This window comes from Phyllostomus hastatus, unplaced genomic scaffold (genome assembly GCF_019186645.2).
Source record: "Phyllostomus hastatus isolate PE091 unplaced genomic scaffold, TTU_PhHast_1.1 phas_scaffold_78, whole genome shotgun sequence".
NCBI classification, from domain to species: domain Eukaryota; kingdom Metazoa; phylum Chordata; class Mammalia; order Chiroptera; family Phyllostomidae; genus Phyllostomus; species Phyllostomus hastatus.
This window is the reverse complement of record NW_025334041.1, coordinates 44162449-44177960: the sequence shown is the minus strand read 5'-3', so window position 1 is coordinate 44177960 and position 15512 is coordinate 44162449. Positions and strand designations below refer to the sequence as shown.

Sequence of the window (15512 nt, the reverse complement as noted above, 5' to 3'; positions counted from 1 at the left end):
TGATTTGTCATGTAAAAGAAGAATGCTTGGATTGATTGCAGCAGGTATTACAGAAGTTCATTCACATTTTATAATTAAATTATTCTTTCCTTTTCCTTTGTAATTATAGATGTGGTTTTTTATGACAGTTATTTAAGTTACATTCCTTTTCTTCCAGTGTTCCTGCAACTGTTCATATTGATATCCTTTTAAAGTGAGATTTGCACACAATATTTTATAATCATTTAAGATACTATAAATATCTGAAAATGAAAATCTTTTTAACATGTAATTTTTTGAATAGATAGTACATTTATATGATCCAAAAGGTGTGAAAGGACACATAGTAGTGTTTCTTTCCCATCCATTTCCTACAGCTACCCATTTCTCTTCCCCACAGACAGCATCCTTTGTTAATAGTTTCTCTTCAGATGTTTTATACACATCTACAAATACAGATGTATTCTTATTCTTTTTAACACTAATAGTAGTATATACACTGTTGTGTTCCCTACTTTTTACATTTAATAAGCATTTTTGAGATATTTCCATATCATTAAAGTATAATTCCTGGGTTAAAGAGTTACATTTATTTGTAATCACCAAATTGCCTTCCTTAGGGGTAAAAAATGTTCTTTTCTGTCAGCATTTAATGAAGTTCTGGTTTTCCCATGTTCTCATTAACAGTCCATTTACTTTAAAGATATTTTATTTTACTTTTACTTACTTTTATTTTATTTTATTTTCTGATTTGGGGGGAGAGAAAAAAAAGAGTAAAACATCAATTTGTTCTTAAACTTATTTATGAATTCATTGGTTGATCTTGTATGTTTCCTAACTAGGGATCAAATCAGCAACTTTGGTGTATAGGAGCCACACTTTAACCAACTGAGCTACCTTACCAGGGTGGTCCATTTAGTTTTAAAACAATTTTTCCCTCTAGTACACTTTGAAAACTTTACCACAGGAAGTAGCATTGTAAATGTGGGGAATTTTACTTTGGCACTGTGCCAGTGCAGAACAAGATTCTAGTCATTTTTTCATCTCAAAGAAAAAAATGTGTATTCTTGTTTTTAGAACTCTGAGATTATGGTGGTAAAGTTTCAAATAAAACCAAAAGGCTCACTCACTATTCTATATATTTGTAAGATTATTTCAAGTGCTGTATGTTAAAGTATATCTTAATAAGAAGTTAAGAATCTTGAATTAAAGTTCAATGTTATTTTTTTAAATTATATATTCTTCTCTGCTTAAATGTCAGCATCACAGGTAAAAAAAATAAGATGGTGAAAAAGTTAAATGTTATTAGGCTTCTTTTTAATTTCATTTGTTCTTAATAATTTACTGAATAGTTAAACCAGAATGTCTTAAGTATGTCTTTAAGCCTGGAAGAAAGTGGGCTCCTTTGAAATTAAATTTCAGCAATGTAGTTGAATAGTGAATTAAAACAATTCACAATGCTGACTTTCAGTGCTTCTGAAAGCAGGAAGTGTATTACAGACATGCAGAAATATTCCAGCCCAAAGAACATCCCTACTGCCATATGTGGTAAGAATTTGTCACTAACTCACAAACCACTTCTCTGTAATGCAGTGAATAAGCAGAATTGGTCTGTGTTGGACATTTCCAATTCAATATGTGAAAGAATTTTGTTTTGCAGTGTTGTATAAGTAATCATTAGCTTATGCTTTAGAAAGAGATTGACATATCAGTGGTGCTCAGGGCTTAAGACAGAATAAGGAAAATTGTACTTAATCTTTTGAGCATGGTTTTAAAACTTGGTTTTTGGAACTCCTTGTTAAAACACAAAAATTACTTGAGTAACTTAAGAACTGAGTTAAATATTCTGCCTTAGCTTATGTGATTTCTTTAAATAAAATTACTTTAGTTCTCTTTACTGCTATTTGGAATATTAATCTCATGTTTGCACTTAATAAAAATCATCCTTGGGGTTAATTTTTAAGGATTAGGGAGATACTGTGATCTTAGAAAAACAGGAAATTGAGTCTTGGCTGGTGTGGTTCAGTGGATTGAGTGCTGGCCTATGAACAGAAAGGTCTCCGGTTGATTCCCAGTCTTGATTCCCAGTCGGGGCATATGCCTGGGTTGTGGGCCAGGTTCCCTGGTGCGGGGCATGTGAGAGGCAACCACACATTGATGTTTCTCTCCCTCTTTCTCTCTCCCTTCCCCTCTGTCTAAAAATAAATAAATAAAGTTTTTAAAAAAAGAAGAACAGAAAATTGAGTTGTGAGGAATTGGGGTTAGCAAAATTCAGTGAAGAGCTATTTGAATTATTAAAATTTTGAAAATACTGCTTTTCTAAACTTGATTTTTCTTCTCTTCTTTTTTAAAATATTTTAAGCGATTAAGAAGATTGTCTACCAAATATAGAACAGAAAAGATTTATCCCACAGCCACTGGAGAAAAAGAAGAAAATGTTAAAAAGAACAGATATAAGGACATATTGCCATGTAAGTTTGAAATGCCCTTCATTGAAATGGAAATGCTAATTAGCAGTTTATAGCCTACACTAGCTTTAGTCTTTCTAATGAGTTTGCTTGTTAAGGAGGTAGTAATTAACCTCCCTTTCAAGGTACACTGTAAGTTAATTTGGTTTTGCTTCTTGTTTTTCCTTTTTATAATAGTTTTGTTGTTTTTTATTGTTTAATTTCTCTTTAAGCATCACAGTTACTCTGATACTACTTTTAAACCCTGAAAAATCCAAGTAAGACAGTCTCCTTTGGGTTCTTTGTTCAAAGTTATTTTATTAATATAAACTAATATAGCCCTGGCTGGTGTTGTTCAGTGGGTTGAGTGCCTGCCTGTGAACAAAAAGGTCTCTGGTTTGATTCCTGGTCAGGCTACATGCCTAGGTTGCATGCCAGGTCCCAGTTGGGGGTGCAAGAGAGGCAACCGATCAGTGTATGTCTTGCACATTGATGTTTCTTTCCCTCTCTTTTTCCCTTGCTTCTCTCTGAAAAACAAATAAAAACTTTTAAAAAATAAATAAAATAATATAGACAGATAAATCGATAAAACTGAATAAATTTTGCAAAATGCTAAAATAAATATAAACATTTATTTGTTCTCTGTACACAATGAGAACCTTTGTTGATTAGTATACATGAAAAAATAAACCATAAGATAATTCATGCCTGTATGTCTGCTGTCCTCAGCAGTCTAAAATATTTGTCTCTGAGAGTATGCATTTTGCAGGGTGATACAAAAGTAGATTAACAGTTGTTTGTAGAAAATAAAACAATAATTAATAAAAATACAAGAATAAACTATGTTTCTCATACAACTATAAACCTACTTTTGCCTCACCCTGCACTGATAACATTATATTCTAGTAATTGTAATGTAATTATACTCTTAAATAGCATAGTAAGCACTCATTAAGCTTTTGGAAAATACACTCCACTTTCCTTGCAGTCCACTTCAGAATAGAGAAGAATGGTATGGGTTTCTTCTGGATAGTGTCTGTTAAGCAAGATAATCTTGAAATACTCTTACGGGCTCTGGATTTAATACACATAGCCTGGTCTTCCAGAGACAGTTTTTCTCCCTGGCTGGTGTGGCTCAGTGTATTGAGTGCTGGTCTGTGGATCAAAGGGTCACTGGTTCAAAGGGCACATGTCTGGGTTGCAGGTTCACCCCCCCAGTAGTGGGCGCACAAGAGGCAACCACACATTAATGTTTCTCTCCCTCTCTTTCTCCCTCCCTTCCCCTCTCTCTAAAAATAAATAAAATCTTGAAAAAGACAGTTTCTCCACCTTTGTCTATTATCTAGGGAAGTGAATCTTAAACAGCCCCAGGTTTCTGTTTTCATCAATTGTGTTTCATTCATTGATTTTACAAAATATTTTGATCATATACCATGCACTGGGGATACTGCAGGAAAAAAGTGGTAAAACCTTCTGCCCTTATGAAGCTTATATTCTATTCAAGGTGTCAGGTAATGAATACAAATACCATATGTGGTCTGTCAAATGGTGATTAGTGCTATATTGAGAATATGTAATAGGAATGAGGGGCATAGAGAAAGCTGACAATAGAATGGGGAAGCTTTACAATTTTAAATAGAGAAGGAAGGTCAGTGGTGTGTTGTTAAATTGACCCTCTGAAAAATAAAAGCCTTGATTTTGTATTGGTCTATTTACTATAGACCAATATCTATAGTAAATTGGATTATTTGCCATAATCATCATAACAAAACTATAAGGTAGATACTATAATACGCCACTTTGCAGATGAGAAGCTGAGACAGGGAGGTTAAATAGCTTGTCATACAGATAATAGAGTGCATGAGAATTTAAACCCAGGCAATTTGTATCCAGAACATTGGTTTTCATCTAGGGTGATTTTGCCCTTGAAGGGTCATTTAGCAATATCTACATTTTGGTTGTCAAAACTGGATGGACAGTAGGCAGGCTGCTACTGACATCTTGTGGGTAGAAGACGGGAATGCTTCTACTTGCTACAATACGGAGGCCACAGTCTCTCCATAATAAAGAATTATCTGCCGTGGCTGGTTTACCTCAGTGGACTGAGTGCCGGCCTGTGAACCAAAAGCTCACCAGTTTCATTCCTGGTCAGGGTACATACATGCCTGGGTTGCAGTCCAGGTTCCCAGTTGGGGGCGTGTGAGAGGCAACCAATTGACATCTCTCACACTGATGTTTCTCTCCCTCTCTTTCTCCCTCCCTTCCATTCTCTCTAACAATAAATAAATAAAATCTTTTTTTTTTTAAAAAGGAGAGTTATCCAAGGCCAAAATGTCAGTAGTGCTAATGTTGAGAAACCTTACCCTAGAGCCTGAGCTAATCACTGTGCGATAGTCAAAATGGCAATGCCTTTTTTCCTTTAGATTATGTAAGGTTTGATAAGTCAGTTTGCAATAAATTTCTAAGTCACTTTAATTTAGAAAATTATATTAAAAGTAATTGTACTTAGAGATGTATGTTTACTTATTGTCATAAGGATAATGTTAAGCTGTCAGTTTCTTTTGCATGTTTAGCAAAGGAAACATGCATGCTTGCAGATACAGTATTTTTAAAATGGCTTTATTGGGATAATGTACATGTCATAAAATAAATATTCATTAAAAGTGTACAATTCAGTGATTTTTACTAAATTTATAGAGTTGTGCAATTACCAACACAATTTAGTTTTAAAACTTTTTCACCACCCCCAAAAGATCATTTATGCCAATTTGGCATCTTCAGCCCCAGGCAGCTATGCTGTCTCTATAGCGTTTTCGCTTCTCGAAATTTCATATAAGTGTAATTATAAGATATGTAGTCTTTTGCATATGGCTTTTCCACTTAATTCATCCATGTACCATACATATATCAGTAGTTCATTTCTCTTTATTTTACAGTAATACTCCATTGCATGGTTATATCACATTTTATTTAACCATTTGCCAGTTGAAGAACATTATGAACAGTGCTGTTAAAAACATTTCCATACAAATTTTTATGTGGAGTTATGGTTTTATTTCTCTTGGTGATATACCCAGGAATGGAATTTCTGGGTCTACATAAGCTTATGTTTAACTTTTTAAAGAAACTAATAAACTGTACACAGCTCAAAGTAGCTGTGTACTATTTTACTTTCCTAGTAATAATGTATGATAGTTCCATTTTCTCCACATGTCTTCAAGTACCTGTTAATGTCTTTTTGATTATAGTTATTCTGATTGTAAATTTAGAGGTATCTGATTATGGTTCTAATTTGCTTTTCTCTGATGATTACGGATGTTGAGCATATTTCTGAGTTTTTTAGGTACTTGTATATCTTCTTTGGTGAAGTGTCTTGAAATCATTTGTACTTTTTTTGAGTTTCTTTTTTTATATACCATTGAGTTTTAAAAGTTGTTTATATATCCTAGATACAGGAGTTTTGGGGTGTTTGTTTGTTTGTTTTGATATATGATTTGTAAAAAAATTCCTTAATATGGTATGAGGTTAGGGACTAAAATAATCTTTGTGCATGTGAGATTGTTACTCAGTACCATTTTTTGAAAAGACTCTGCATTAGTCGCCTTGGTACCTTTTGTTGGGAAGCATATGAGCCATATGTTTAATTCAATTCCATTAACCTGTTCTTAAGCCAGTATCATACTATTTTGATTACTGTAGAGCTATGTATTAAATTTTAAGGAAGAAATGTATCCTCCATCTGTGTGTGTGTGTGTGTGTGTGTGTGTGTGTGTGCGTTTTAAATGGTTCTTTTGGATCCTTTGCATCTCAATATGCATTGTAGGATCAGCTTGTCAATTTCTGCAAAAATCCCAGTAGGAATTTATAGATCAATTTGGGAAGTATCATCTTAAAGCATATTGACTCTTTCAATCCACAAATATGGAATGTCTCTTCATTTCTTTAGATTTTCTTTAATTTCTCTAAGCAATGTTTTATGATTTTCAGTATACATCTTATTTTTTTCTTTTTTAACAATATAGTTTATTGATTATGCTATTACAGTTGTCCTCATTTTTCTCCCTTGAGCCACCTCTGCCACCTCCCATTCCCTCCAGTAATCACCCCCCTGCCCCCTTAGTTCATGCCCATGGGTCATATATATAAGTTCTTCGGCCTCTCCATTTCCTGTACTATTAACATTTCCCTGTCTATTTTTACCTACCAATTTGTACTTTCTAACCTTGCACCTTTTCCCCTATTCTTTCCCTTCCCCATCCCAGCTGATAATCTCCAAATGATCTCCATATACATGATTCTGTCCCTCCTCTGCTTGTTTGCTTAGTTTGTTTTTTAAATTCAGTTGTTGATAGTGGTGAATATATTGCTGCTTTAATGTTCATAGTTTTGATGATCTTTTCCTTATGTAATTTTCTTTAACATTTTGTATAATAATGCTTGGTGATGATGAACTCCTTTAGTTTTACCTTATCTAGGAAGCAAGTACCTCTAAATGACAGCTTTGTTGGATAGAGAATAATCTAAGTTGTAGGTCCTTGTTTTTCATCACTTTGCATACTACTTGCCAATCCTTTCTAGTTTTCAGAGTTTCTTTTGAGAAATCAACTGACAGTCTTATGGCCACTCCTTTGTAGGTAAACATCTGCTTTTCTCTTGCTGCTTTTAAGATTCTCTCTTTCTTTAAACTTTGATGTGTCTTGGTATGGTTCATTTTGGGTTCACCTTGTTTGGGACTCTGTGCTTTCTGGACTTGTATGTATAAATCCTTCACCAAATTAGGGAAGTTTTCTTTCATTATTTTTTCAGATAAGTTTGCATTTCTTGCTCTTTCTCTTCTCTTTCTAGCACTGCTATTTGATAGTTGGTACATTGACCTTGTCCCTGAGGCTCTTTAGCCTATCCTTGGGGTTTTTTTTGTTTTGTTTTGTTTATTTTTTTCTTTTTGCTGTTCTGATTGAATGTTTTTTTCTTCCTTATGTTCCAAATCATTGATTTGATTCTCAGCTTCATCCACTCCACTGTTGGTTCCCTGTACATTTTCACTTCCTGTAACCTTCATTTCTGCCTGGGTCTTTTTTATATTGTTTAAGTACCCAGTGAGTTCCTTGAGCATCCTAATAACCAGTGTTTTGAACTCTGCATCTGATAAATTACTTACTTCCATTTGTTTAGTTCTTTTTCTGGAGTTTGGTTCTGTTCTTTTATTTGGGCCATATTTCGTTATCTCCTCATGTGTTTTCTGTGTATCCGATACAGGTGCTTTGACTACCTGTCTCAGTGGCGTGGCCTATTGTAGGAAAGCACACCAGTAAATTGGTTGGGGTGGAGCCTTAGGTAATCACCAGGGTCGGGCAACCTGTGTGAACCAGGTTGATGGAGTCCCTGGAATGGTGTTACCTCTGTGGCTCTGTGGGGGAGTGCTCAGAAAGGAGACAATGCCAGTGGCTGGTCTCTGGAGTTTTGTCCATGAAGAAGCCATCTCTTTGCACATGCCTTGATGCCATACACTTCAATTTCTCCCCGTGTGCCACTGGTACCCTTCCAGCAGCTGCCTTTGTGTGAAGCCCAGAGGGAGTGAGTCAGCCTTAGTACTAAATCCTTTGTGGACCCTTTAAGGGGAGGCTCCTGGGAATCCTGCAGTTTCTTTCATTGTCCCAACCCCTACTTGTTTTTACAACCAGAAGTTTTGGGGACTAAATCTTCTGGTGTTGGAAGTGTGGGCTGTGTGGTTAGGGCTGGGGCTGGGATCCCATGCTCCCTAGGTATCTTTCCCAATGTGGGACCACCCATTCTGCTCCTCTGTGGCTTTCTACCTCTCTGCTGCACTTCCCTGTGTCTCTATCCCTCCTACCCATCTGGATGAATGTGGCTTCTTTAAATCCTTGGTTGTTGGTCTTCCATACAGCTCAATTTTTCTGATGAATGTAAGTGATACTTCATTTGTAGTCTAGTTGTAATTTTTGCTGTAGTTGTGCGAGGAAGCAAAGCATATTTACTTATGCCTCCATCTTGACTGGAAATCTATATTTCTTTTTTACAAAATTCTTTAAGCAATTGTAAATGGAATTATTTTAATTTTATTTTCAAATTCGTTTTTGCTAGTATAGTATTACCCTTGAAGAGCACAGATTTGAATTGTGCAGGTCCACTTATATGTGAATTTTTTCAGTAACTACTATTTTCTGTTTGAAGTTAGGAGTCCATGGATTTAGAGGGCCAACTATGCACTGCTCTGTGCCATGGGACTTGAGCATCTGCAGATTTTGGTATTCCCTGGTGGCCATGGTCAATATATCAATCTCCCACAGTACGAAGGGATAACTTAAATTTTGGGGGAGGTATAAATTGTCAATGAATTTTTGACTGTGTGGAGGGGGGTGAGTGTTTAAGGGTCAACTGTATATAGAAATAAAATTTATATCTGTGTATTGATTTTTTAAAACATAGTGATCTTCCTGAACTCATTTATTAGTTTAGTGTTTTTCTGTGGATCCTTTGGGGTTTTTTACATACAGAATAATGACATCTGCAAATAATGAGTTTTGCTACTTTTCAGTATGAGTCTCTAATTTGCCTTATTACGTTGGGTAGAACCTCTAGTATAATGTTGACTTTAAGTGGCAAGAGCAGGCATCCTTGCTTTTGCTCCATTAAAAGTAGTTTCATCACTATTCAAAGATCAATTAGTTTTTTCCAGAGCTATATTGAATAGTTCATTTATTTTATACTAGAACACTGAACTCAGTACCAGAATTAAGACATTTCTAGGTGCTCCTTATGTTAAGGATACCCGTGCTTTGTGTGTTCTGAGGGCTAAAACTGAGCCAGCTAGTCTGTAGGAGTGATGGACTGGGGTACTCTGCCTATCTAATGTTAATTGTGGAGATCTTTTTATTTCTTACACCTGGATTCAGTCACTAGGTGGTTTCTCTTTCCTTGGTGACAATCTTATCTATTTTCTTTTTGTTGTCATACGTTGTTGATGTTTGTTCAGAAAGAAAGAAAAAACATTCTGCTTTAAAGAGCCCCTTGGGTAGCGGACATTGATTTTTATCTATTTGGAATTGAGCTCTTGGGAAATTGTAGAGGCAGTCAGCAAAACCATGGGAAGAAATGATTGTTTTCACTTCTTTGTTAGTCTTTATATTCTGTCTACTCATTATTATGCTTAAAAAGGAGTACCAATGAAGAATGTTAAATTACATAAAATGATGTACAATATAAGCAGCATATTAATTTTTTAAATTGTCATTAATATACTGATTTTAAATATAAAGTAGTGACTACAAAATTTGCATGTGCCTTAGAAGGGTTTTGTTTTGTTTTGTTTTTTATTGTTGTTCAAGTACAGTTGTCTGCATTTTCCCCCCATCCCAGCCATCCCTGCCCCCCTCACCTGATCCCAACCCTCTTGGTTTTGTCCATGTCTCCTTTATAGTTGTTTCTGAAAACTCCTCCCTCTTTTCTTCGTATTATCCACTCCCACCTCCCCTCTGGTTACTGTCAGTTTGTTCTTAATTTCAATGTCTCTGGTTATATTTTGCTTGCTTTTTTGTTTTGTTGGTTAGGTTCCACTTAAAGGTGAGATCATATGGTATTTGTCTTTCACCACCTGGCTTACTTTACCTAGCATAATGTTCTCCAGTTCCAGCCATGCTGTTGCAAAGGGTAGGAGCTCCTTCTTTCTTTCTGCTGCGTAGAATTCCATCATGTAAATGTACTACAGTTTTTTGACCCACTCATTTAATGATGGCACTTAGGCTGCTTCCAGCACTTGGCTATTGTAAATTGTGCTGCTATGAACACTGGGGTGCATAGGTTCTTTTGAATCAGTGTTTCAGGGTTCTAGGATATAATCCCAGCGGTGGATTTGTCAGGTCAAAGGCAGTCCCATTTATAGTTTTCTGAGGAAATTCCATACTGTTTTCCACAGTGTCTGCACCAATTTGTATTCCTACCAACAGTGTACTAGGGTTCCCTTTTCTCCACAACTTCTCCAACACTATTTGTTTGTTACTTTGTTTATAATGGCCATTCTTAGCAATGTGAGGTGGTATCTCATTATGGTTTTAATTTGCATCTCTCTGATGGCTAGTGATTCTGTGCATTTTTTCATGTGTCTCTGGGCCCTCTGTAGTCCTCCTTGGAGAAGTGTCTGTTCAGGTCATAAAATTTTTTTTAAGCCATTTTCTGTGACCCATCTTGAAGTTACTGAATCGAACTTACTCAGTATGGGACTCAGAGCTCTTGTGTTTTAATTTGCTTTCTCTAGCACCCTAGCTGTTGCATGATTAGAGGTAAATGAAATAAGACTGGAGAAACGCTAATAATTATTGAAGACTGGTAATGGATATATGGCAATTCATTATATTATTATATATATTTGGCTATGCTTAAAATTTGTCATCATAAAAAAATTTTTAATGCCTAGTTTGTTGTAGCAGCAACAACTTGTATAGTATGATTGCATTGATGTGGTTTTTCAAAGTATGTAGCTATATGCATAAAAATTACTTTTGGAAGGAAAAAAGAGCTTTAACATAGTGTCTTTGGAAAGAGGGAACTCTTAGAATTCAAGGACAGGGAAAAATTAGTTTCATATCTTTAAGATTTAATTTTTAAAAATCATTTTATTTTAAAAATAAAATATATAATCTTTAAGAATTTATATTTTGGGACTTTACTGTAAAAATTATTTTTTACCCCAAGTAGTCATTACCTAATAATAAAATTGTATTGACCATGTGCAGTATTAAAGCACTTTTTATATATCATCTTAATTCATTATTTGTCATAATTTACTTATTTTTTGTAATTTCATGAAATAATGAAAGATTTTCTAGTAAGATTTTTTCAGATGGGCTTGTCTGTCAGTGGTTAGTGCTCACTACATGATATGCCTATTAAAAACTGCAGAGATTAAACCCCAGATACTTACCTAGTAAATATGGGATGATGGTAGGATGATGCCTAGGAATTTGTATGTTCAAAGAGCTGCTGAGATTATGCTGATTACATCTTTAAATGACAGCTTTACATTATCAGATTTTTGTTTTTCAAGAATGACCTGTCAGTATGATGTTGGAAATTATCCTTCTGATACCTAGAGTCAGTTTTTATTGTTTTTTTTTTTTTTTAAGTAAATATTTTTTGCTATTTACTTAATCTTATGGTTCATTAGAAAACACCTGTCTTCAACAGGCCATAATTTGTGAAATCCTTTTATTTATCTTGTAGTTGATCACAGCCGAGTTAAGTTGACTCTAAAGACGCCTTCTCAAGATTCAGACTACATCAATGCAAATTTTATTAAGGTATGTGTTAACTTTAAATGGTGTTTCTCTGCCACACTTAATGTCTTCCTACATACTAGTTTATTAAATTATTTTGAATTGCCTAAACATGATGCCATCAGCAAAAGAAATAAAAATAAAATCACAGTCCTGGACACATTTTCATGTGCTTTCCCTTACAGTGTCCTTACTTAGAGAGTTTGTGATGTTGGAAATAAAGTTGTTTTTTTTTTTTTACACTGAAGACTTATAAACACTTTACCTATTCCTAAATCATCTTTTCTTTTGTCCCTTTGAGTTTAGGTACATGGCCATTCCCTGGTATTAAATCATGTAGGTTATTTCCAGTTTTTCTTGATGGTAATATTGCAGTAAATATTATTCTTTTGAAAAACCTCATAGGATAAAATTACCAGTGGTGGAATTACTGTGTAATACTGATTTAAAATTATAGCATATAAACTTATATTGAAGACTTTTGTCAGCTGTCACCATTTCAAGGCAACCTAAAACACAACATTAAATATAGTCAATATATAGTTAACTGTTTTGGTATACTCTTTGATCAAAAGCAGTTAAGTTCTTACATGGTTATCAATAGAGAGACAAATTCAAACTGCTATTTGATTAAATAAAAGACTTTTAAGCTGTTCTGTGTTTTTGAATCTCTATGACAGTATAGTCCTATTATTTTTAGTGGTTTATATATGGTATGTATACATACATATTTTAATACATTATTTTGTTAACAGGAGTAGTCTTGGGACTTTTGTTTTTAATTCTTAGGTAAATAATTTTTAAACATGCATAAGGCAGTTAATATTCTGTGTACTGTGTCTAATAAATACACAAAAGTAGTAACATTTCACTCAAAGCTGAAGTGAATTGATTATAATTTTGTCATGCTTTTATGTACTCCAAATGAAAAATTGTATTTGGAAATGCTGTAAGTGAAAACAGCAATATTAGTAAAATTTGAAACCTTAAAATTTAGGTAAGGAAATATTTTTGGTAATCATAATGAAAATTGCTTTTAACCATTTTAGGGTGTTTATGGGCCAAAAGCATACGTGGCAACACAAGGACCTTTAGCAAATACAGTAATAGATTTTTGGAGGATGATATGGGAGTACAATGTTGTAGTAAGTAATTTACTTTTTATTATCTATTTTGAGAAGTATTACATGTAATGGCATAGGATGTTTTACTAAATAAGATATGGAAACACTTCTTAGCCATAATGATATCTTAATTATTGCTTATGTTTACTGAAAAGTCAAACTGATTCTAGGATGTTTCATTAAATTAAGAAGAGGGCGTGATAACACTTTAAATCTTGTCTTCTGTCAGTAACTAATAAGAGAGCTACCAAATAAGAGGGATTGATAGATGGATAGAGAGATAGCTATGTGATAAATCAGGTATAGTGAAATATTAATTGTAGAATACAAATGGCAGCTAAAAAAACTTTGCATTGCATTAAAAAATGTTAGAGTGGGGGAGCAAATGTAACAAACAACCTTAGGTTTAAAGACAGATAAATGGCCCTGGCCTGGTAGCTCAGTTGGAGCATCATCTTATACAACAACAACAACAACAAAAAGTTGTGGGTTTGATCACAACACATAGCTACATCCACAGTCAGGGCGCATAGAGGAGGCAACTGATCTATGTTTCTCTTTCTCTCTCCAAAAAATCAATAAAAACATAACCTTGTGTGAGGATTAAAAAAAAGAGAATGAAGACCTTTAAATGCGTTCATCCTTTAGATCATTTTATTAAATGTGATTTAAAGTCAGGAGTAAATCTCTAAGATTCATAAAATTTAATTTGTTGCTATATAGCCCTTGTTTGGAAGGTGTGATTTTGATAATTTCCTTAGCTCATAGTTTTTATATTAACAAAGTATATAAATGATCCCTAAAAGTATAGTCTTCATACTTTTCATATTAAAACTCCTTTTTTTGCCTGGTTAGGGTGTGTATGGGAGGCAACCAATTGTTCTGGGTAAAAATTAATTCTTGAAATCTATATTTCATTAAAAAGAGAAAATTATGTTTAATTCTTCCTCTTATCCTACCTCCATATCTTTTTTAGATCATTGTAATGGCCTGTCGAGAATTTGAGATGGGAAGGGTATGTATACCTGTTAACACTTGAAAATAATTTTGGTGTATTCATTTTGTCACTTTATTTCTAAGGATATATATTCCTGATCTTGTATTCTGATCCCTTGCCATTAAAGCAATACTTCTTGTGTGTGTGTATGTTCTGCTATTGCTTTTACTGGATGAAAGGAACAAAATATAAGTACATTTTATTATGTACTGAAAATGATAAATTTTAGTGGTTCTGTAAGTAAAATACTATTTATGGATTGAAGTAGAGAGGCATTTTAAAAATAGGAATAATGCCCTGTCTGGTATGGTTCACTGTATTGAGTGCCAGCCTGCAAACCCAAAAGGTCACCAGTTCGATTCCAGTCAGGGCATATTCCTGGGTTGTGTGACATCTCTCCAGTTGGAAGCATAAGAGAAGCAACTGATCAATGTATGTCTTACACATGGATGTTTCTCTCCCTCTTTTTCTCCCTCCCTTACCTTTTCTCTAAAAATAAATAATTTTTAAGAAAAAGGCAAAAATAGAAATAAAATTGAGCCATAAACACAAGTTAAATAATTTTGATTATAAATTTATAACTTGAATATTTTGATTTCTCTGCCTGCGAATATCACTGCATTTTTTGTTTGTTTATGCTATCTTCAAAGAATTACTTCTTTATCTGAAATTTTTAGTAAGGGTATTTTTATGCCTTATACACATGAATTTAGTTTTAAATCTACTTGATCTCCTGCAGGCATCAACTACTGTGTCTTCATTGTTTGGGGTGGTAATATTTATAGGATAGGTACTAAATAAAATTAATGTGTGGTCTTCTGTAAATGTGACACACAAATCAAACTTAGGAAACAAGTTATGTGGTAGTTTGAAGTTTCCCTATGCTAATGTGGTTCATTAGTTAAGGTAAAAGTTAGTTTTATTGTAAAAATTTTTATAAAATTTTTTGTAGTAAAGAATATGTTGTAAAAGCAAGATAGTACATCTTTCAGTTATGTGAGGTGTAATAATATATAAATCATTGCACAGCTTAGTTGAACTGGTAGTTTTTGTCATTCCTCCGAAACCAATTTTTTTTTTTTACCAGTGGTGGAAGTATGCAGTAATACTGGACAGAAAATAAACATTTTCTAAAATTAGAACTTAAACAGACTGAGAAATTATTAACTTACCTGTTTAAGTGCTGTTAGTATATAGTTCAGTGCCATTATTAATCAGTTCTCTTAGGAAATTTAAATTTTACTCTCCTAACAGTTTCTTAAGTTACTATTAAGGTTTAGGACTTACTTCTCTTCATTCTATTAATAAGCTCCCCATATATGTCAGTAATAATACTTGATGAAAATAAGTTGTATTGAATGCAAAATTTTTTTTAACTAAAGATTTTGTGATTGGTAGTGTTTCGTTAGATTGTCAGTGAATTTGGGCCTGCTAGTTTGCTTTGATAACCTTAACTTAAATCTCGATTAGAATGTGCCTGATGGAAAGAGCATAAGGAATTAAATCAAACAAACTATACTTTCCTAGCTTTTTTGACCAAAAAACTGTCCCCTCTAAGCTTCACTTTACTCAGCTCCAACATGAATGTTATTTGATTATACATTATGCATGTATTGATGTTTAACACACAGTTTTTGGTATTAATAATCATTAGTTTATACCTGGATTATAAATA

At 33.8% G+C, this 15512-nt stretch overlaps 1 protein-coding gene across 1 annotated transcript in view; it reads left to right on the top strand.

Annotated features, from left to right (window-relative positions):
• PTPN12 (protein tyrosine phosphatase non-receptor type 12) overlaps window positions 1-15512 on the top strand; it is a 93196-nt gene that overhangs the window by 33503 nt on the left and 44181 nt on the right. Inside the window, exons 2-5 of the mRNA XM_045827956.1 lie at window positions 2342-2450; window positions 11664-11740; window positions 12766-12861; window positions 13817-13855. Of these exons, the coding sequence (XP_045683912.1) occupies window positions 2342-2450; window positions 11664-11740; window positions 12766-12861; window positions 13817-13855 (321 nt within the window). The remainder of the gene's footprint in view (window positions 1-2341; window positions 2451-11663; window positions 11741-12765; window positions 12862-13816; window positions 13856-15512) is intronic.